Raw genomic sequence first — 21,414 nt, forward strand, 5'->3', positions numbered from 1 at the left:
ATTTTGCCGGTAGGGTTCCTCCAAGCTTGGCCTCTGGAGAGCGCTGTCCCACTGAGCAAGACATAGGCTATTCATCAATTTGATGGGAGAGTTTGTTAATAAAATAATTTTTTAAATTACTAATTTTTATGCATTTATTTGGAAATACGTCAGACAGTAGGCTAGGTCTGTGGTTGCAGTTTTGAAAATGGTAAGGTCCCTGACCTCGGATTCTAGTGGGACTCTGATGAGAAGAAACTGATTTTATGTACCTAATTGATTTTGGAAAAACCACTAATTCTTTTTCAGTTGAACTAGTTTGCTTTATTTTAGAAGTCTGTGCCTTATCCTACAAATGTTGTACAGAAACCTTTTTGTTGCAGAGCCCTTAATTATATAGTATGTTGTTACACAACCAACCTGGGAGGGAGGTGAAGGGATCCTTCTCCCCATTTCACAGATGAGGAAGTGAAGATTTGAGAAGTTCAGATATGGTGAGCCTGCTTCCTCATTGTCTCGGATAGTCCTGACTTCTGCTGCTTGTCCTGGAGTAATTATCAGTACCACCCCATTTCACTCCCACAAGTGCCCTGTTTTGGGTGATAAATTGCACTGCTGGCTGAAGTTTAAAAGACTTGTTCCAGTAAGTGGAGGACTTGGCCCTTGAACTCAGATTTTTAATACCAAACTAGTTTTTCTTTCTACTAAGACAAAAGAATGTAACACTTGATTTAGACAGTTTGATTGACTAATACAATGGAAGATAAGTTTCCCACATCCTCATCTGTGTTCTAAATCAGAACTTCACTTAGGTGTTACTGGACCTAAGAAAGGAGGAAGTTCCTGCTGGCACACTAGTTAGTTAATAAAGTTGAATGACTGGGCTCCTGGAGCAGAGAGAGACCTTTGGGGACCCTATGGGTCCCACCGCTGATGATTGGCTGGACTTGCAGTTTTGCTGATGCTTGGGTTTGAGTGGAACAGGCTGATTAGCTGGAAAGCTGGACTGGGTGCTGTGTTTAACCCTTAAAATTCTCTGCTTGTCTCACTCACATATTTTGGGAAGATTGTATGCTGGAGCGGCCTTCAACTTGCCGAGGTTGCAGGGAGACATCTCTTTAATATAGAATGTTTTCCAATCATTGGACACCTAATTTGCTTTGATTATCAGTCTGATGGTCAGACAGCCTTTTAGAGATTATCCAGCCTGGAACAAGCAATGCTTGGCATTCTAGCTCAGACAGAGCAGTGGGCGGTGGGGAGGGACACTCGCCACCTAGAGGTAGCTTTGTGATTGGTACAGCACCTGGGCCTCAGTCCTTTGGAGAAATTCCCAGGAGGGTGCTGCTGTCTGATGGGCCTGGCAGCTGGCCTCTGGCCCCTGAGGGGCACAGCTCACCCCACTTGAAGTTGGAGCCCATGGAGAGGGCGGCTCCTTCGGGGAAGCCCAGCTCAGCAGTGCGGCGGCTACAGGATCGAGCCTAGTGCTGCCATGACATCGGCAGTCAGCACAGGTTTCATTAGTTGGAATTAACAACTGTTAATCCCACCTCTGTGGCTGACACCTGTACTGCCTCAGGTGTGTCACTTTGTAAAGTAATAATGGTGGTGATCCATCTCAGGAGACTGAGGTGTTGATCAGGTGCCCTCTGTCATTCTAGACAGGAGCTGTGAAAAATGAGGAGTTGCCTGCACTGCTGCCTCTGACCTGGGCCTACAGTTCAGTGTCTGAAATGTGTAGGGTCCGTGCTTTTCAGTGACACACGTTTGTTCAATAAATTACGTAATCTAAGAGGTAAGGCCCTTTTCCATTTTCCCCTTAGTGGGTCCACCTAAATGGATTTTAAACCCAAGAGACATGTGTTGAGTGCCAGCTGTGTGCCCAGCACTGCTCTGGGTGCCGGGAGCAGGGCAGTGCCTGAGGAGGCCAAGCCCCTGTGCTTGCGGGGCTTCACTCTGGTGCACACAAACTGGGGAGTGTCAGCGGGGACGTGTGCTCTGATGGAAATAAAACAGGGTAGTGGGGTTGTGGGAGGTAAGCATGACTCAGGGTGGGGGTGCCGTGTTAATCAGCATGTGAAGTTGGAGTTGAGACTTGAAAGGAGCCAGCCAATGCCTGGCATTCCCGGCAGAGGGACTGTCAAGAGCCAAGGCTTTGAGGCAGGAACAAGCTTGCCATGTTCAGACGAAGGCGGCATGGCATGAGGTAGGCAGGCCACAGATTATATAAACCTGTGGGCTTGGATTGGGAGTTGGGACGTTATTTGAGGGTGATGGAAGGTTTTAAGCAGGGAAATAACATGTCTTAGATTTTAAGTGGTTCATCTGCTTGCTTGCTAGAGTACTGGGCTTCTGCCGTGCTTTGACATGAGATGGAGGCCACTGATGCAGCCCCAGGAGAAGCTGAGTGGTAGTGGTGGGAATGGGGAGCAGTGGGTGGGTCTAAGGCAGGCTGGACTGCTGGGATTCACCGATTGTGGGTGGGTGCGGTTTGTGAAAGAGAGGGAACCAAGAGGTTTCTGGGTTTGGGACTTGAATAACGTGAATTGTTGATGGCAGTGGCATATATTTGCTAAGGTGGTGAAGAACTTGTTTGTAGTGGGGAAATAAAGAGCCCAATTTTGGAATAATCTGGGGTGGGAGGGTGGGAAGTGAATGGAGTTACAGATGAAACAAGATTAGCCATGAGTTTTATCATCTAATATCAGCTGTTGAATTTAGGTCGTGGGTACATGGAGATTCATTTTACTATTTTTACTGTTTTGTATATGTTTGACATCTTCCATAATAAAAAGGAAGAAATTTATTAAGGAAGATAAAAGCGTTCTGTGTTGGATGTGATTTTTGAAATGGAAATTCAAATGAGCAGTTGAATGTATGAGTTTGGAGTTTACTGCTGGAAATAAATAAAAATTTTAAGCTTGTGTAGAGAACAGGGGATGAGGGCCCAGGACTCAGCTGTAGGGTGTGTCAGCATTTAGTGGTCATGCAGAAGAGCTGGAGGAGTGTCCAGCGAGGCCAGAAGAGATGAGCAGGGTGCTGGTAGAGCCAGGAGAAGAGCATTTTGAGGAAGGGGCCAGCATGCTGAATTCTGAGAGTTGGTCGCTGGGTTTAGCGAAGTGGATAGCGGTGACCAGAGTGACCAACTTTAGTACATTGCGAAGCGTGGAAACCTGGCCACATTCTGTTGGCGAGAGAGTGGGAGATAAGGAAGTGGAGCCAGGACCACACATAACCCTTGAAGATTTTTCATGAGAATAGGAGCAGAGAAATGGGGCGACAGCTGGACTACGGAAGGGCCTTGTTTTGTTTATTGTATTTTGAGAAACAGCAAAGTACGGTGATCAAGATGTGCCTGGATTCCAGCTTGTGCTTTGCCTTGTATTAGCTTGGGGGCCTCAGTTTTCTCATCTATAGAACAGGGGTCATGATGACACCTACCTTGCAAGGCTGTGCAGAATGAGTGAGTGTCTGCAGAGCGCCAGCATGTGGGAAGTGCTGTGTGTATAGAAGTCGCTGCTGCTCCTTTGTGAGGTGGAAGCCCCGAGCACTCCCACATTCCCGTGCAGAAGACGGGAGAGGCCTGCTGGGGTGAAGGCGTGGGGAGGCAGTGGGGAGGCAGAGGAGACAGCCCGGGCGGACGGGTCAGCCTTCGCTAGGAGCCCCGAGGGTCCACCTGTCATGCCAGGATGTAGTGTTGACAGGCGTAAGCCACCTAAGAAGTTGTACAGTTGACACAATTCTGTGGTCTTTCCTTGTCAGTAAGTCACTTCAGCAAAACTAGTTTCTTTTAATCAGATTCCTACTCATCAGATTCGTATTCTGCCACAGTTTAAATAATGTCTCTGGGTTTGGGTGTCCTTACATGTCCTGTGACATACTATTCTTGATAATGACTAAATTTCCTTCAACTCTGAAATTCTCTGTGTTTCAGGTTATCTCTAATCCTGGCTTTGTCTAAGTTTTTAAGGCAGCAAGTGAATGACTGAATGGGAGTGAATAGAGGAAACCAGCCAGGTTTCCCAAAGAAAGACCTGTTTCCTGTACAGAGACTTTTGCTGCAGCAGTAACATCAAAATATCCTACATAAAACCAGATTTCTAAATCGGTGTGATGGAATTTCCTTTTAGATGCTGACTCCATCAAAGCATTAAAAATGTGTGCTAGTAAAAATTGGCAAATGTATTGTTATTTTATTGAACAGTAGAAGAGTCTAAATGTTATTTTATGGAAAACTTCATTTCCTGCCATGTGTTTTAACTTAGGGCATGACTAGTTGAGGTTTCAGTTGCGAAATCTTTTGATCCATTAAGTATGAGAACATGTACAAATGTTAAAACGTGTAGTTTCTCCATCATGTTTTGCTTATTCATAAAAATAAGGAATGGTACATACCAAGGGCCATGATTACAAATCTTAATTACATGAAACTAGCTTTACAGTGAAATAAGGATGTGGCTTTCAAAAAGACTTTGCTAATAGTTTTGATCCACTTTGCTAAAAATCTTTATATAGCCTATAGTATTTTTATTAAAGTGTTAAAAGGGAGGCGTGTCTTTAAAAATCATGAGTTGTGCAAGGTATTTTGTGCGACCAGTTATAGCAGTTTGCCAAAATGATTAGGATTACCAGTAACAAGTGTATGAACATTTATATAAATACCAATAGACATAAAGTGTGAACATTTTTGGTCATAAAGACTATCCAAAGGAAAATACCACTTTTTCAACAGAAAATGTAGCTTCTTTCCCTCCACTGAATTTTCTATTTAGACGTTAGCAAATGATAGGTGATCATTTCATGTAGTCTATCTAGCCTTTGATGTGAAGTATGCTCACATGATTCAGCTTCTGTAATAAGATACTGGGCCCTGTCCCCCTCTCCCCCCCCGTTAAGTATGAATCTGGGGTTCCATGGCTCTTGGGAATGTGTTGAAAGCTCACACATATCTAGTTTTATTAAGGAATCTGACAGATGTCAGTTAAACTGCTGTAAAAGAAACAATGTAGCTCTTGGCTGTGTTTTTACGAATTCTTGTGCTGAAAGAAAATAATGAATGTTTATAAAATCAACATTTCTTTTTATAAGCAACACAAAAAAGAAAGTAGTATAATGGAGAGTCCTCTGATGATTTTGTACATGTTTTGTACTACATGTTTTTGTAGTAAGATACTTAATATAGAGTGTGTGGCAAAGGAAAATTCTGTTCTGCTGAGAAACCCCTGCCTTCTGTGACCTCTCCCACAGTTTTGGACATGAATCTAGATTTTCTTTAGTGGCTCCCCACCTTCCCCCATTTGTTAAACATCAGAAGGCTCCTGATCTTCTAATTTTTGTTCTAGAAACCAATTTTAAGTGACTTTAAGTTCATTTTCATTCATTCTTTGAATATTTACTGAATCTTACTATATGCTTTGAGCCCTGTGCTTGACCTGTGGAGCTGACACAGATGTAAATTCATGTAAATTCTACCCAGTACCTGATCTCAGGAGGCGTGTGAATGTGTGGTGGAAAAGGCATATTCATGAGCATTTACATTTACATTAACACATGCTAAGTATGATAAGAAAGGCAGAAACATTTTATTGGTAGAGTTGAGAGGATGGAGAGAAGCATGAAGACCTCAGGCAGAGGGCTAGTATTTGAGCAGTGCCTGGGAAGGGTAGGTAGGAGGCTGACAGGACTGAGAGAGTGGTGCATGCCCAGTGACCCAGGCAAGGGTTTTGGGATGTAGGCAAGTGTCATGTGTCTTTGAGGACCAACCAGCAAGTTGTCCAGTTTGGCTGGTAAACCACTAGCACAGGGATCTGGGAGTTCAAGCTGGTATGAGTTACAAAAGCCTTTTATCATTTTTAAATTTTATTTTACTTGAGTGTGAGAGCCCTTGAAGGTTTTTCAGCTGGAGAGTAACTTAGTGAAGTTGGAATAGGCACCTGTTGACTGATCTGCAAGAGAAAGGCTCAGGTAGCAGTCCAAGTGAGACGAAAGAAATTCTTGGCTCAGGCTGGTGGTAAGTGAGCAAGGAGAGGAAAAGACATGAGCTGAATTCATGGAACTTGGCTATGTGAAAATGCCTGGAAGTCAAATACTGTGTGTGTGTGTGTGTGTGTGTGTGTGTGTGTGTGTGTGTGTGTGTGTGTGTACACCGACTGAAAGTCAAATACTGTGTGTGTGTGTGTGTGTGTGTGTGTGTGTGTGTGTGTGTACACCGACTGAAAGTCAAATACTGTGTGTGTGTGTGTACTGACTGAAAATGAATTTGACTTTATTGAGTCCAAATAGGCTGTAGAATTGAAACCCTGATGATGGAAAGCAGCTGATTTTGGGGGCCCTCTGAGAACAAGAGTACCTTCCCCACTTCTGCATCTCCATTGTAAGGAACTATGTTCAAGAACAGTTTGTGGAAGGAATGGTTGTGGTGGATTTGATTATACACGTGAGTTTACCACTGGCCAGGACCATCAGGGCCAAGGATAAGGGCCAAGCAGACCTGGCTTTGAATCTTGACTCAGCCATTTCTGAATGATCTTGAGCAAGTTACTGAGCCTTTCGGTTTCCTTATCTGCAGAATGGAGGATAACACTGTGTCTTGATTTTTGCTAAAGGAATTAGTGCACATAACACATTGATCCCAGCTCTGGTGTACTCCTGAGATAAGTGCTCCTCAGACATTGGCTGTTGTTACTCACAGGGCAGTGTGGGTGTGGGCCTGTGGTTGGCAGAAAAGGCATGATGAATTGGGGTGGGGGCTTAGTAGCTCTGGGAATATTGGAGGCCACAGCCTAGAAGGAGGCAGTTTAGAGAAAGTGCTCACTGAGGCAGCGCTAAAGGAGAGGCAGGAGGGGACCCAGAGAGCTCAGTGTCAGCTCTCCCAGGCAAGGAGAATGTTTCAGGGAGGCAAGAAAGTAAAAAGGATCCCAGTCGGGGAGATCAGGGAGGGTGAGAACTGACACTGGACATTGAGTTTGGCTGTTTGGGAAGACGTCCACTAGCTTTGGAAGGCGAAGAGGCAGGAGAACAGAAGCCAGTTGCCTCTGGCGATGGAATGCAGTGAGGAAAAAGGGAAATTCTGACCGGTAGGGATCAGTGGGGGCAGGTAGGAAAGGCAGAATTTCTAAAATACAAAATAATTGATAGGATGTGATAGAATGACCACCATACTTTACAGGTGTTTATTGTAGCCCAGGAGGACAGTCCTGAGGGTGCAGGGCTTAGTCTGAGGTTCTGCATGGCAGCACTGGTATGGTGGCATATGAACAATAAATGAGTAAAAATATATAATGTAATAAATACTAATACACTGATCATAATTAATGCAATAAGATACACATAATGGACATTTGATAAGTATTTCCTTTGGGCCAGCAGCATTACAAGTGTTTTGCATGTATTATCTCATTTAATCCTGCCAACAGCTCTCGGCTGTAGGTGGTGGTGTTCTCATTTTACAGCTGAGGGGGGCTAGGTAAGGTGCCCAGAGTCACACAGCTGGGAAGTAAATGGTGGAGCCAGGATTGAGTACCAGGGATCTAGCCCTAGAGCCCATGCTATTAACAGCCATACTATGTTACTTTTATTTAGTTGAACTGTTTAGGATGAGCACTAGATGAGCACTGTTAGGTGGCATTAGATATCATCGTGTCTAATAGGTCTAGAGAGAGGAAAAGTGCACATGAGGGGAAGGGCTGGTGGGAGCTGGTGAGGCAGTGTTTCAGGAGGTGGGCATGACTAGGGTTAGAAAGCAGGCAGAGAGTGTGGAAGATTCTGCTTTCAGGGAGAAGAGGAAAGGATTGCTAAAGATAGAGAGGCAAGGAATTTTATAGGAGTAAAAGAAAGGTAGAAGGTTTTAAGAGAGATTTTGATATGAGGGATACCACCATCCATCTTGAGAACTTTCCAGTGGATTTTTAAGATTTGTCTCCTGATAATTTGATTCATCCTAGTTCTGTTAGAGACAGGGGCCTGAATAAGCTAGCATTAGGGTGGGAGGTCTGGAGGCTCAGTGACCCTGATGGCTGCTCAAGTTGCTCTCTAGTAACCCATGTAGGTAACACCGTCCAAGAAGAATGACCACCCTTTGGTGCTACTGACCTGGTGTGCTCCCAGAACTGGATGGAAGGCAGTAGGAGGTTGCCCAAAGGTGGAAGAAATAAAGAATGAAGGAAGCTGAGACATGATGGATTTGACAGGTGTTGAGACAGGGATGACACTTCACTGAAGACTGCCTGACTCACCCCTTACGATTTTCTAAAAACCAGATAGGTCATTTAGAATAGTGCTCCTCAAACTGCCTGTAGGGAAGGGCTGTTTTGTTGTTATTTTAAGATTGTGGACTGTTTATATTTCTCAAACTGTCTCTAGCACAGGGCTGTTCTGTTATTTTAAGGTTGTGGACTGTTTATATTTTGCAAAATACAATAAAATAAAATTAGAAAAAATTAAAGACACTAAAGAATGTAAACTTAATTTGCTTTTTATTATTAGATTCCGTAGACACACAGTTTGTCTTGGACTCAGAACAAACACAAGCTCACAGCTAATGGTGGGGCTCACCTTGTGTGTGTAGTACTGACCGACAATTTAGACAACAGGCCTCCAGTTTCCTGACCGTTCCTGGCATACCAAGTCCCATGCCTGGCACATGTTAGACATGTAAGAAATCAATGCTTGTTAAACAGTCCTTCTAAGAGATGATTTTTGTATGCAGAATAAAGCAAATCTCAAAAATAAGGCAATGAGAATTTGCCTGTGGTAGGCAGACTCTTAAAATGTGCTTTGCCTTGTTTTGCAATTTCCAAAAATCACATCTCTGTAGATGTCAGAAAAACCTTGGTGAACAGAGGCGCAGCTTGTGCCTGCCATGTGTACACTAACTGCAGCAGCAGCCCCTCTGTCGCTCCAGGTCGTGTCAGCTGCCAGGGTGTGTGGCACTACCCCTGAGTCACCCTCCGTGAAGAGGCTCCGCCTGCTGGTTGCTGATAAAGATTTCTCTTTCAAAGCTGGCCAGTGGTAAGTGGCTTTTCTATTTTTTTCTGTTTCCTAAGTGGTGTGTTTGTTCATGAAGGTGCCATTAGACGGGCTTATTTTTTCTTCTGGAAAGGACTTCTCCTGAGGAGTAGGGATTCCAGCCGTCTTCCCTTCATGTAAGCTTTTCTTTAGTGTGGAGAAGCTGATTCCTTTCCTTGCCTTAGAGCTCACCTTGGTTTTGGGCCCACGGCCTCTCAGTCACAGAAGAAAATCTCCGCCTTGAGTACTCCAGATTGAAACCAAGCAGCTGGGCCTGGTCTGAGGACCCGACAGCGCCAATCGCTACGCTCTGTGGGAAGGGCGCTGCCAGAATGCACTGCAGTAGCTGCCATGCTTGACTTACGTGCTCTTGGGGACTGATGCGTCCTTAAAACGACTCTTCTTTATGTCAAATACAGAGTAAACGGGAGGGTGACTAGTTATGTCACAGAGCTGATTACCCTCTTGACTGAACTATGTCATTCATACCTTGTCTGGGTTGAGTTTAAATATTCTGCTGAATTTCTTACCAGGATCCCCCAGTCAGGCCGAGCCCACAGCACACTCGTGAGCCGGCCCCTTTCCACTCTGAGGACTAGTCAGTGTGCTGACCAGGGAACAGCCCAGCCGTCCCACTGTTCAGTCAGTGGCCTCACTGAGCCGCAATTCAGGTTGAATTGTAAATAAAGCGACTTGTATTTCCTTAGGAAAGGTGTGTTTGGGTGAATGTTTCCTTTATTTAAATAAAGCATTCATTTCTAAATGAATTGCTGGCATGTCAGTCTCCGTAGTATTTCTTAGGAGTCACTTGACTAATTTTGGCAGTCCATCTGGAAATGTGGTTTTGTTAGGAGGATGTGTGATAATAGCAAGTGTGATAATAGCAAGAGTTAGCAGTCTTGTGTTAATAGTTTGCCTTTGAATTTAGAACTAGAAAACAAGATGCTGATTGCAATAATTTGCGTTTGTGAAGCAATTTACTGCAATCTTTGCACATGTTCAGTGATACATATTAAATGCATTTGGGCTGTTTTAGGGGGATGGGCAACATTTTTACCCTTCAAAAATAGTTTAGCAGTTACTACACTGGAAAGTGGAAACTTTAATTGTAATGATCTATCTTTCCAGATTTCCCTTCTGTGGAAGTGTTTGTGTCCTGTGCATAGCATCATAGCATTGTCTCTGTGCCTTCACTCTTGAATCATGCCAAGAATCTGACCCTAGTCTCTGGATTAGCACATGCCTTTGCCTTGGTTTATAGTGCGACCTTGGTGTGCCTGCAGGCATGTTAGTGCTTGCCAACTGTAGTTAGCTGATGAGGAAAATGCCACTATTCCCTGGTGATAGAGAAAGAGTCAGTCTCATTGTGATCTTCAAGATAAAATTATTCCGGGTTGGTGTTCACTGATGGCGTATCAGTGAATGAATTTGGTAATTTCACTGCTGTTAGGACTGGTTGGAGTACGCACCTGCCAGACTGCTGATTCTGAGGGCAAATGTAGGGCTGGTTAGTGGTGACCCTCTCCCTGCCAGCTGTCAGTCAGTGTTCACTCCTGAGCACCTGGGGGGGCAGGGCCTGGGAGAGAAAGGTGTATCTGACTTCATGCAAGATTAAGTTTTTTTTTTTATTTAAGTATCATTGATATACACTCTTATGAAGGTTTCACATGAGCAACATTGTGGTTACTAGATTCACCCATATTATCGAGTCCCCCCCCGCCCGATCCCATTGCAGTCATTGACCATCAGCATAGTAAGATGCTATAGAGTCACTATTTGTCTTCTCTGTGCCATACTGCCTTTCCTGTGTTTCTGTGCTAATCATAATGCCCCTTAATCCTCTTCTCCCTCCCTCCCCACCCACTCTCCTTACCCCTTCCCTTTGGTAAGCGCTAGTGTCTTCTTGCAAGATTAAGTGACTAGGCTCTACTGGGAGGAGGAGGATACCAAGAAGGAAGTGATTAGAGGAGCAGGAGGAGAGAAAGAAGACTCTACCCCTGTCCTCTAGCTGGCCGTGTACAGCTCCACAGCCGTGTTGGGCAGGTGGGACTTTCACGTGACCACACATAGGAAGTGCTACATTTCTTGGTGTCATCGCTCACTCTGTGACCTCCTCTGCTGCTCGTCTGGTGAGCACTGTGTATCTTTTAAGATGCTTCTGTAAAGTCTTAATTGCTCCACCCTTGTATAATTGGCTTCTTCTTCCAATGTTTCCTTCCCCCCAACTCCCAAGCAGTGTTTTTTTAAATAGTCAGAATCACGTATTTTTATTCTAAGAAAAAAATCTATACTAAGTACTTCCAGACAGGTGTCAAATGAGCATTTTCTCTCTCGCTCAGGCATATTTTGTTGTAGTCTACTGAATCATATTTGTTAATTTTCCTCCCATTAGGGTATGTTTATTGAGGACAAGAACTGACCTCAGTGCCTGGACATGGCAGGCAGGTGCTGTCTGTAGTGCCTGCACACAGAATGAGGGAGGGCCCCAAACATGGCCACCCAGGACTAAGGAGCCTGAGCTTTCACAGGAAAGTGTCCCTTGGCCATGGGCCACATGCCCGCCAGGTGCTGGCCCTGGAGGCTGCATCTGTGGGTGTGCATGGCAGGATGTGGTATGTGTGCTTCTTCACGAACTAGACTTTTCTCTTGGTTCTTCATATACCCACCATCTGGGGTGCAGTGGGTATTCTTCAGCTCCTGGCTCCAAAAGCCCTAATTCTGCAGAGGGCATTTCTAAAGAGATGTGTATGTTTAAATCTTAGCTCTTTCTTGGAAGATGGTGTATATTCGTAAATCCATTCAAATGAGGCTTTTATGTCATTTGAAGTCTTCTATGGCATTTAATGGAGTCCTTTGTTCTAAATGCTTTCCTAAGTTACTGGAGAAGAGGAATTGATAACCCTGTCGCTCACCTGAGCTTGGTCCTTATCAACCTCAGGCAGCAGAGGGCACTATAGTTCAGCAGATAGAGCCACAGAAGTAAGCTCATTGATGCAGTTTTTACACACGGAAGCTGCGGAGATCCTATCCTGTCTCTCTGAAAGCACATAGCAACTGTGTTAACACATTTAACCGTAGCCTTCTAAAATTTGTATCTTGTCTGAAATGAAAGGGAAATGAAGATACTTCCGTGTGAGAAACGCTGTGGGAAAGAGTCAAGTGAATACAGGTAAAAGTAGGCTAGGGGCCTGTTCTGGAACCCTTCCAGTCCAGCACTGTTTTTTTGACTGTGAAAAATGTCCAGACATTTAAGGTCATAGATCAGAAGAGAACATCTTTTAAAGTCATAGATCAAATCAGTAGAGAACATCATGTGCACTTCATGTAAGCCTGCTGTAGGAAAACAGCCGTGGGAAATGGTACTTTTGCTCTTTGATGGCTGAGAAGAACCCATATTGGATGTTTGAATTTCCAACACACGGGGGTGTTGGTAATATGGTTAACTCCGTTTAACTTTTTTCAGGCACTGCCAAAGTGTTTCACAAAGTGGCTGTGCCATTTTAATTCCCACCAGTATGTATAAGGGTTCCAATTTCTCCAGATCCTTTCTAATGCTTGCTATTGTCTTTTTGATTAGCCGTTCTTCCTAATGAATGTGAAGTGATAGCTCATTGTGATTTTGATTTGCATTTCTCTAATAACTAATGATGTAAGCTTTTTATGTACTTATTAGCCATTTATGTATCTTTTTTGGAGAAATGTTTGTATAAATCCTTGGCCCATTCTCAAAGTTGTGTTTTTATTACTGAGTTGTAAGTGTTTACATGTTCTGTTTGTAAGTCCTTTCTCAAATGAATGATTTGAAAGTATTTTCTCTCGTTCTGTGGGTTGTCTTGTAACTTTGTTGATGTCGCTTGTAGCACAGTTTTTTAATTTTGATGCAGTCAGGTTTCTCCAGTTTTTCTTTAACCGACGTGTTTTGGTGTCATATCTAAGTAACCATTGCCATGAAGAGTTACTTCTAAGAGTTTATAGTTTTAACTCTTAAGTTTAAGTCTGGGATCCATTTTGAGTTAATTTGGGTATATGATGTGAATAGGGGTCCAACTTAATTCTTTTTACTTGTGAATATTCAGTTGCCCCAGTGCCACTGTTGAAAATACTACTCTTTTGCCACTGAACTGTGTGGTACCCTTACTGAAAATCAATTGACCATAAATTAAAGGGTTTATTTCTGGGGTCAGTTCTTTTCTATTAATCTATATGCCTGTCCTTCATGCCAGTAACAGTGTCTTCATTTTAGCAACTTTATAGTAAGTTTGAAGTCAGAAAGTGTGAGTCTTCCAAATTTGTTCTTTTTCAAGATTGTTTTGATGATTCTGGGTTCCTTAAATTTCCATATTAATTATATGGTCAGTGTCACCTTCTGCAAAGAAACCAGCTGTGTTTTGATAGGTATTGCATTGAATTAGTTCATAGATCAATTTGGGGAGTATTGCCATCTTAACATTGTCAGTGCTTCTAATCCATGAACATGAGATGTCTTTCCATTTATTTAAATATTCTTTGATTTTTTTCAGCAATGTTTTGTACTCTTCAGTGTACAGGTCTTATACTTCTTTTGTTAAATTTATTCCCAATTTTCTTATTTTTTGTTATTGTAAATGGAGTTATTATTCTCAATTCAATATTTTGATGGTTCATTGGTAGTGTATGGAAGTACAATTGATTTTGTTATTGATCTTGTATCGTGTAATCTTACTTGAATTTATTTATTATGTTTAATATCCTTATAGTAGATTCCTTAGAATTTTCTATATTTAACATCATGCATGTCATCTGCAACTTTTTCCTTTCCAATGTGGATGTCTTTTATTTCATTTTTCACTTAATTGCCTTGGCTTGAACCTGTACTATATACAATGTTGAGTAGAAGTGGCAGCAGACATCCTTGTTTCTGTTCTTAGGGGGGTAACTTTCAGCCTTTCACCATTGAATATGATGTTAGTTGTAGCATTTTTCAGATGCCCTTCATCAGGTTAAGAAAATTCCCATTTATTCCTAATTTGTTGGGTATTTTATTATGTAAGGGCGTTTAATTTTGTCAAATACTTTTCCTGCATTTATTGAGCTGATCATATGGGTTTGTCCTTTATTTTACATTTCATTGATTGATTTTCAGATGTTAAACCAACCTTGTATTCTTGGGATTTTTGTATTTATAGCCACAAGAGATACTAATCTAGATTTTCTTGTCATATCTTTATCTGGTTTTGGTGTAAGGGTAATACAGACCTCAAAGGATGAATTGGAAAGTGTTCTTTTCTGTTTTCTTGGAAGAGTTTATGAAAGATTAGTATTTATTCTTTAAATGTTTGGTAGAATTCGTCAGAGATGCCATTTGGACCTATCCTTTTCTTTGTGGGAAGTTTTAGATTACTAATACTTTTTGTATTAGTAACCATTTACTTGTTAAGGATCTGAATTTCTATCATTTCAGGAATGTGTCCATTTCATCAAAGTTACTAATTTTTGGTCATATAGTTGTTCATAGAATGCTTTTTAATCTTTTTTACTTCTGCAAGGTTGGTGATGTCCCCTCTTTTATTCTTGTTTTTAGTTATTTAATCTTTTTTTTCTTTGTATGGCTAAAAGTTTGTTAGATTTGTTTACCTTGTTGACCTCTTCTAAAATTGCTTCAACAATAATAATTTATTTGTCTTTCCTGTTAGGGTTGATTTCTTTATCCCAGGAGTTTCTGTGGTTGGTGGGTTCTCAGTATGCTCCAGCCCCAGACTGCTAGAACAAGACAGAATGATAGAATTGGCAGTGAAATATACAAACTATCCTCCTGCTTTGTGGATTCACAATCAGGTGAGCAAACTTCTGTTTAAACTTGGAGATCTGGGCTCTGACTCCCACAGAATTTGTGTTCGGCTCATTTAATCTGCCTGAGAAACCTAGGCTTGAGTGAAAAGAGCATGTGCTCAGAGAGCTCCCCTGCATCCAGAATCCAGACTCCAGAGGATCAGAGAAGAAGAATCTTTGTGCTGCATGTCTTAAAGATACTTTGGGATCTGGAAGTATCTTTGGGGTCACCAGTGTGTAGTTGAATACTACTTCAACAGGATTAAAACATTTTACTTTATATTAAGTTTTTAAAAATTACCTATGTCCTGTAATGGTAAATCTATAAATCAGATTATTTTGTCCTAATCATCCTCAGTAAAGGGAATTAAGTTATCATTCTGTCATCATCTGGAGGGGAAACGATCTCTAGTTAATATTGCTTGTGCCCAGAGCTGAGCATCGAGCATGGTGCCATTACCTCTGAGCGCTCTTCACACTGGATTCTGAGAGGGAATCCACATTTGCTACTGACAACTCATGCTTCCCGTGGGACTCAACACAATCCTACATAAGCTGCCTCTTCACCATCTACTAAACTCGGATAATGAAGAATGAGCTCAGAACAGATTCATTATTTCTCTTCTTAGTTTTTCATCCTTGTCTACTTTTAACTGCTACCTCCTTCACTTCCAGAGCATGCCTGCTATATTTACCAGCACCCTCCATCCCATAGCAGACATTCTCTTAACGCCTTTACCTAAAAGAAATGTACAGTACAAATACAGTAGGTATAAGTAAACTAATTTTAAAATAATCTGGAAGAGCATAGGAATTAGAATAGCTGAAAGTTTTGAAAAAGAAGAATAAAGTGGGGAAAATCCCATTATTCAAATTTAAGGTAAAATAAAGCTGCAGTAATCAAAACAGCGCAGTATTGGTGAAGGGATAGGTACATAGATCAGTGGGACAGAATGGAGAGCCAAGAAATAGTTGACATAAATGGGGCCGTTTGATTTTAGACTAAGGTGCTAAAAAAATTCAATGGAGAAAAGATATTCTTTTCAACAAATAGTGCTAGAACAATTGTTATCCATATGCAAGAAAGAAAAAAGAATCTTACCTAAATCTCATACTTTATATTCAAAATTATTTCAAAGTAGTTGTAGGTTAAGTATAAAACATGAAACTGTAAAAAGTTTTAGAGGGAAACATAGGAGATAACCTGAACTTAAAGGTAGACAAGTTCATAGACAGGATAGCAGAACCATGATACATAAAAGAAAAGATTGGTATATAGGACTTAATTAAAATTAAAAATGTTTTTTCTGCAAAAGATACTATTAACAGAATTTTAAAAACAATAGGAGAAAGTATTTAAAAATTAGATATCAAAGGACTTTTATCCATAATATATGAAGACTCTTTAAAGTCAGCAAAAAGAAAACAACATAATTTAAAAATGGGCAAAGGATTGACTAGCTAATTCACTAGGATATAAGATTGGCAAATAAGCAGTGACTAGCCATTAGGGAAATGCAAATTAAAGCCATATATAGTAGAATACCTCTACAGACCTGTTAGAATGACTAAAATTAAAAGTATGGACAATACCAAGTGCTGACAAGGATATGGAGCAGCTGGAACTCTGTCATATTGCTTATATTGTTAGAAAGAATGCAGGATGCTACAGCCATTCTGGAAAACATTTTGGTACTTCCATATGGAATTAGATATACACTTAACCATAAGATCCAGCAATACCAATCTTGGATATTTATCCTAGAGAAATGAAAGCTCTGTTCATAGAAAAACCTGCACATGAATGCTTATAATGGTTCTATTCATAATTATCAAAAACTGGACACAACCCAAATGTCCCTCAGCCAGTGAATGAATAAGCACTGTGATACATTCATGCAGCGCACTGTTACTCAGCTATAAAAACGGAGGAACTGTTGATTCACACAACAACTTGGGTGACCATTAGAGGCAGCATGTTTAGTGAAAAAAGCCAGTCTCAAAGGTTATTTACTCTGTAATCCCATTATGTCATATTCTGGGAGACAAAAATACAGTGATAGAAAACAGATCAGTGGTTAATGGGTTAGGGGAAGGATGTGAACATAAAGGGAGATTTTGCTGGTAGTAACACAGATCTATGTATGTGTTAAAATTCATACCAAAAAAGTTATACTGTAAGATAATGTAAAAAAGCTGTTTTTAATCTATAAGGGCATAAAAATTATTATTCCTACAATTTGTTTACATGTTGTGTCTGTTCAGAATAACCTCCAGCTGCTTCTCTCAGCATCTCTGTTGTAAATGTATCCTGTCATATTTTTACACTTTGACCTTCAGAGCCCTTCCTTCAGTGTGGCCTCAGCTGCCTCATTTCTTTTTATATTCTCTTTGGATTTTCTACCCATTAGTGTCTCAAGGCTGTCTCCTGAGTCTGTAAAATATGCTGGGGGTGGGAGGGGGCTAGCCCACCAAGGTGTCTGTGCACCCCATGCTCAGTTAGAATGAGCTTAGCCATCCTGACTCCAAGTGCCGTGAGGCCCCTCCGGTTGTTAGCTCCCACGTGACATGATCTGGTCCTGGTCCACAGCTCCCTGCTTGGTTGCATGCCTCATTGGCATTTCAGTGGAGGAACCTATTCTTATAGGCTGTAGAAAATCACCAAGTGGCATTGCTTGAATGCACATCCTAATTGTGGTGCTGCTCCACTCTGCCCAGTGGGAGTTGCATACAGCCTTTATGAAGTCAGATCGTTCTTGGAACCAGTCTCAGGTGGCTATTTTCCTCCTGAGGATTTGCCTTATTAAGCTATCAGAGTGGACAATAGGGGCATGTGAGTGTCTGGGTGGCAGCAGGCTGCTCTCTTGGGCTGTGGGATAAAGTGCCATAAATGTCTTCCTTTATTTTATCTGCTTTGGCTCAAGCTCCTGGCAGGGAAAAGGTTCTATTCTAGACAGCCATTGTTTGCTGGGCTCCAGTTGCTGCAGAAAAGTTATTTATTTCAAAAGTAGGAAATCTATACTCAAATTAGATACATTGCCATGTAATTGAAGGTAATGTCCTTTCACTTGCTTCCATTTTATGCTGTACAGTATAAATATTGTGTTCATGCTACCTTGGCAGTTTTTATTGATCAACAAAAGACAAAGATGGCTTTTTAGTCTTTGCATATGCTGGCAAATTAGAAGATAGGTCTGTTGAATATTTATTTGTTCACTAAAGAGATGACAGTCTTAAGTATTAGCTTCTCGTGGGGCACATTTTCTTACCAACTTGAAGGTTGAAAATACTCTGGTTTCTGAAAAAACAGTAACCTTAACAGTAAGCCTTTGTTGTCATTACTAAGTGTGCTGAAGATGACCACTGGACGTGATTCTGCCTCATGTCTTAGCCTCTTTTCCTTGTGGGTTCTTAGAGATCTTAGACGTGTACAGGCAGGCAAGATGGGCAGGGAGTGTGTGGAGGTGAAATCCATTGTTGTCATTAGGCAGAGCCTCTCAAACATAGATGGTTTTTTCCAGACTTGAGGAGTATTTCAAAGCCCTTTGGTAGCCAGTGTAGTGATTCCTAGATTTTAGTTACTCCTAAGAGTGCTTCCATGGTGCTCAGTTCTTTTGTTGAAAATGAAAACCCACTTATCCTTCATATAAAAATTCCTACATATTTAAAATATTCAGTTCTTGTTCTTCCTCAGAGAAAGGAGTTCCATTCATTTAACAGTTCCTTACCAAGAAGGACCTGTTTTGTGAATTCAAATAATTTTCAATTTTTCCTTAGATTTTCTCTGAGAGTAACTCTTCTTTAAGTTGCAGAGCCCCGAATTAAATTCATGTCAAAAAGTATTTACAGCTTAGCTGCTGTGCAAGGTGCCAGCGTGTGAATGCTAAGGGTTTGCTCCTCAAAAAGCACCTGATACATTATTACTCCTTAGGAGGGCCTTCACTTGGGTGCTTTATGTCAGGAATGTGTAATGGCAAACCTGTACTCCTAAAAGAAATGTCCTTACTTCTAGTGTTTTAGTGACAGGGAAGAAGAAAGCAGGCACCCCCAGGGCTGTTTTCATTCATGGTAGCCACTGTGACCAAAATCCCTCTTACACAGAGCTCAGCGCCAGCAGGGAGCCCTTGGGGGGCTGGGCGGTGCCCAAGGCTCTGGGGGATGAGCAGGGCACATGCTGGTTCCCATTTTCCAGATGCTATAGTGAAGCAACTTGCTGTATTTCATAGAGGCTGTGATTAAAATTCATTGTTATGACTAGATCAGTGTGTTTTTTGCCATACTACGGGTTCTCAACCCTGTCAGATCCAGTGCCCCCTTTAGAAAACTGTCCTCAAATGAAATTCAAAGTTAATGTAATCAACACATAAAAAAATGAAATGACGTAATTCTCTAAGTATAATGGAAAGGAGAAATGAAAGGAAAAGAAAATGATTCATAACCAAAGGCTGTGTGTTACCTTGGTATAAGCAGGTGGCATTTCTAAATTAGAAGGTAAGGTGGAGGAGTCACCTGGCTGGTCCTTGACCTGTAGTCACCGTGAGTGCACTGTCCCGGGGCTGGTGGTGCAGGTCATCGTGCGTGACAGAGGACCACACCTGTATGTTATCACCTGGGGTAAACATGCTTGGTAATGTTCTGAACACAAAGTACAGTCTACACAGTGGTTACATGCGGGAAAATTCAGACTATGTTAGACCTGTGGGAAAAACACTGACTCTTTTTGTAAAATGAGTTAGGGTCTAGTCTCAGATCATCACAAACTGGTTTTCGCCTATGTGTACATCCCTTGATCCTCCAGAAGTCTGTGGGGCAGTCCTGTGTTGTAGATAAATGGTGTGCTGCAAAACTGGCCCTCTGAGTAAGACATGCAAAGAAAGCCCTGATTTCTGCACTGTGGTACTCTCTGCTCCATGGCTTTGATCAGAGCACAGGAACAACCTCAGGAAAGAAAACTATTTCAGAGCTGTCCCCTGAGTCCAGGGCCTCTTTGCAACCCCATTCATCGCCTAAGAAGTTAACAAATGGCATAATTCCTGAAGCTCATCTCCTTTTCTCAGTAGTGGAGTGGCTATGTAGTGTGGATCACAGAGGCCGAGTGGCAAATGGCGTGTGTGACAGACAGATGGAATCAGTTCACAGGGCCCTGGGAAAATGGAGTGCAAGGTGTAAAAACAGTCCTAAACACTGATAAAAATGCAGGAGGTAGATGCAATTGACTTTATTAAAGAGGAACATCTGGGTTAGGACCTGAGCTACACAGGACTAAAGGAGGATCTTTTCTGTCCTGCCTTAGTGCACACTGGACTCTGAAGTGGCCGTGAGAGTGGGTGGAGACTTCTTCTTTGACCCTCAGCCTGAAGATGCCTCTAGAAATCTCGTGTTGATTGCAGGAGGAGTTGGAATTAACCCTCTGCTTTCCATCCTGCGGCACTCTGTGGATCTCCACAGAGAACGGGAAAACAAAGGAAGTGGATATGAGATGGGAACAACAAAGCTGTTCTACAGTGCAAAAAACACCAGCGAGCTCCTGTTTCAGGTAAGGGAGACGTGTCTGTTGCAAGCTTGCTGTGAGCAAACTTGGATCATGCTCTGGTCCTGGAACTTGCCTCAGTTCTCCCCTCTCTGCAGCCATTCAAATGAAAGGCTTGACCAGTCTTACTGCTCACGTGCATACATATCAAAGCCTGCCACCATGGGTTACCCAGCACAGTGAGGCAGCTCTGAGGAGGCTGCAGTGACCTGACACGGTGGGGCGGGTCTCGTGGGCCTGGATCTGGACGTGGGTGACCATGAAAGTCACCATGGCCTGAGAGGCCATAGAGTTGGAAGACCTAGAGCTGGGTCCAGAGACCTACAAGTGGGCTTGTGTTGCAGGAGTAGGGGACACGTAAAGTGTGGGCCCAGCTGGGTGAATGAAACCCCATCAGTTGCATCTGTTGAGACTAAGTACATTTGACAGGAGAAGCCTTTCACACTGGATTGCTTTGCAGCTGCAGCGTTGAACAAAAGCACAGAAACAGTTAAAAGACACACTGTGGTCAGTGAAACTGCTGCTTAATTGCCAATGCTTGAGAAAAAGGAAAAAGAAAAAGCTCCCAGAGAGTTAGTAATATGCTTGTTAGCATATTCAGATTTCAATTAAAGCCAAATAGCCCTCTGTACTTTGAATGCTCTGGCCTGCTAGGCTGCAAACAATATCCCGCTAAGTAGAAAGAAGGAGCAGCAGACGTGTGCAGAATGGGAGTTGAGGTTCAGCGCCAGTGGTTGTGCACATCTGTTCTGATTTTTTAAAATTGTAGTGTGACCAAATATGTTTGACATTCCAGAAAAATATCCTCGATTTAGTAAATGAATTTCCTGAGAAGATTGCATGCAGTTTGCATGTTACAAAACAGACTACACAAATCAGTGCAGAGCTCAAGCCGTACATCACAGGTGAGTTCCCTAGAGATATTTTGACTATCTCCACACAGTCATTTTCTTGACCTGCTGGTTGGTTGACTGTAGATGCTTTATTGTTGGGAGTTGCTGGTTGGGAATGTCATTACCTGGGGAATGAGAAATGATTCATCATGTGAAAATAAGGAGAGACATAGTTGGATTTATTTACATACAGGTTTC

At 42.1% G+C, this 21,414-nt stretch overlaps 2 protein-coding genes across 4 annotated transcripts in view; one reads left to right on the forward strand and one right to left on the reverse strand.

Annotated features, from left to right (window-relative positions):
• The window catches only part of OXNAD1 (oxidoreductase NAD binding domain containing 1), a 32,871-nt gene that overhangs the window by 10,418 nt on the left and 1,039 nt on the right, over positions 1 to 21,414 (forward strand). For all 3 annotated transcript variants that reach the window (XM_017653524.3, XM_017653525.3, XM_073222845.1), the window contains 4 exons: positions 8,882 to 8,988; positions 14,658 to 14,799; positions 20,087 to 20,329; positions 21,120 to 21,228. In XM_017653524.3, coding sequence (XP_017509013.3) covers positions 8,882 to 8,988; positions 14,658 to 14,799; positions 20,087 to 20,329; positions 21,120 to 21,228 — 601 coding nt within the window. The remainder of the gene's footprint in view (positions 1 to 8,881; positions 8,989 to 14,657; positions 14,800 to 20,086; positions 20,330 to 21,119; positions 21,229 to 21,414) is intronic.
• The window catches only part of RFTN1 (raftlin, lipid raft linker 1), a 215,004-nt gene continuing 214,872 nt past the window's right edge, over positions 21,283 to 21,414 (reverse strand). Inside the window, exon 10 of the mRNA XM_036996293.2 lies at positions 21,283 to 21,341. Within this exon, the coding sequence (XP_036852188.2) occupies positions 21,306 to 21,341 (36 nt within the window). The 3' untranslated portion in view covers positions 21,283 to 21,305. The remainder of the gene's footprint in view (positions 21,342 to 21,414) is intronic.

Source organism: Manis javanica, chromosome 15 (assembly GCF_040802235.1).
Source record: "Manis javanica isolate MJ-LG chromosome 15, MJ_LKY, whole genome shotgun sequence".
In the NCBI taxonomy this organism is placed as follows: domain Eukaryota; kingdom Metazoa; phylum Chordata; class Mammalia; order Pholidota; family Manidae; genus Manis; species Manis javanica.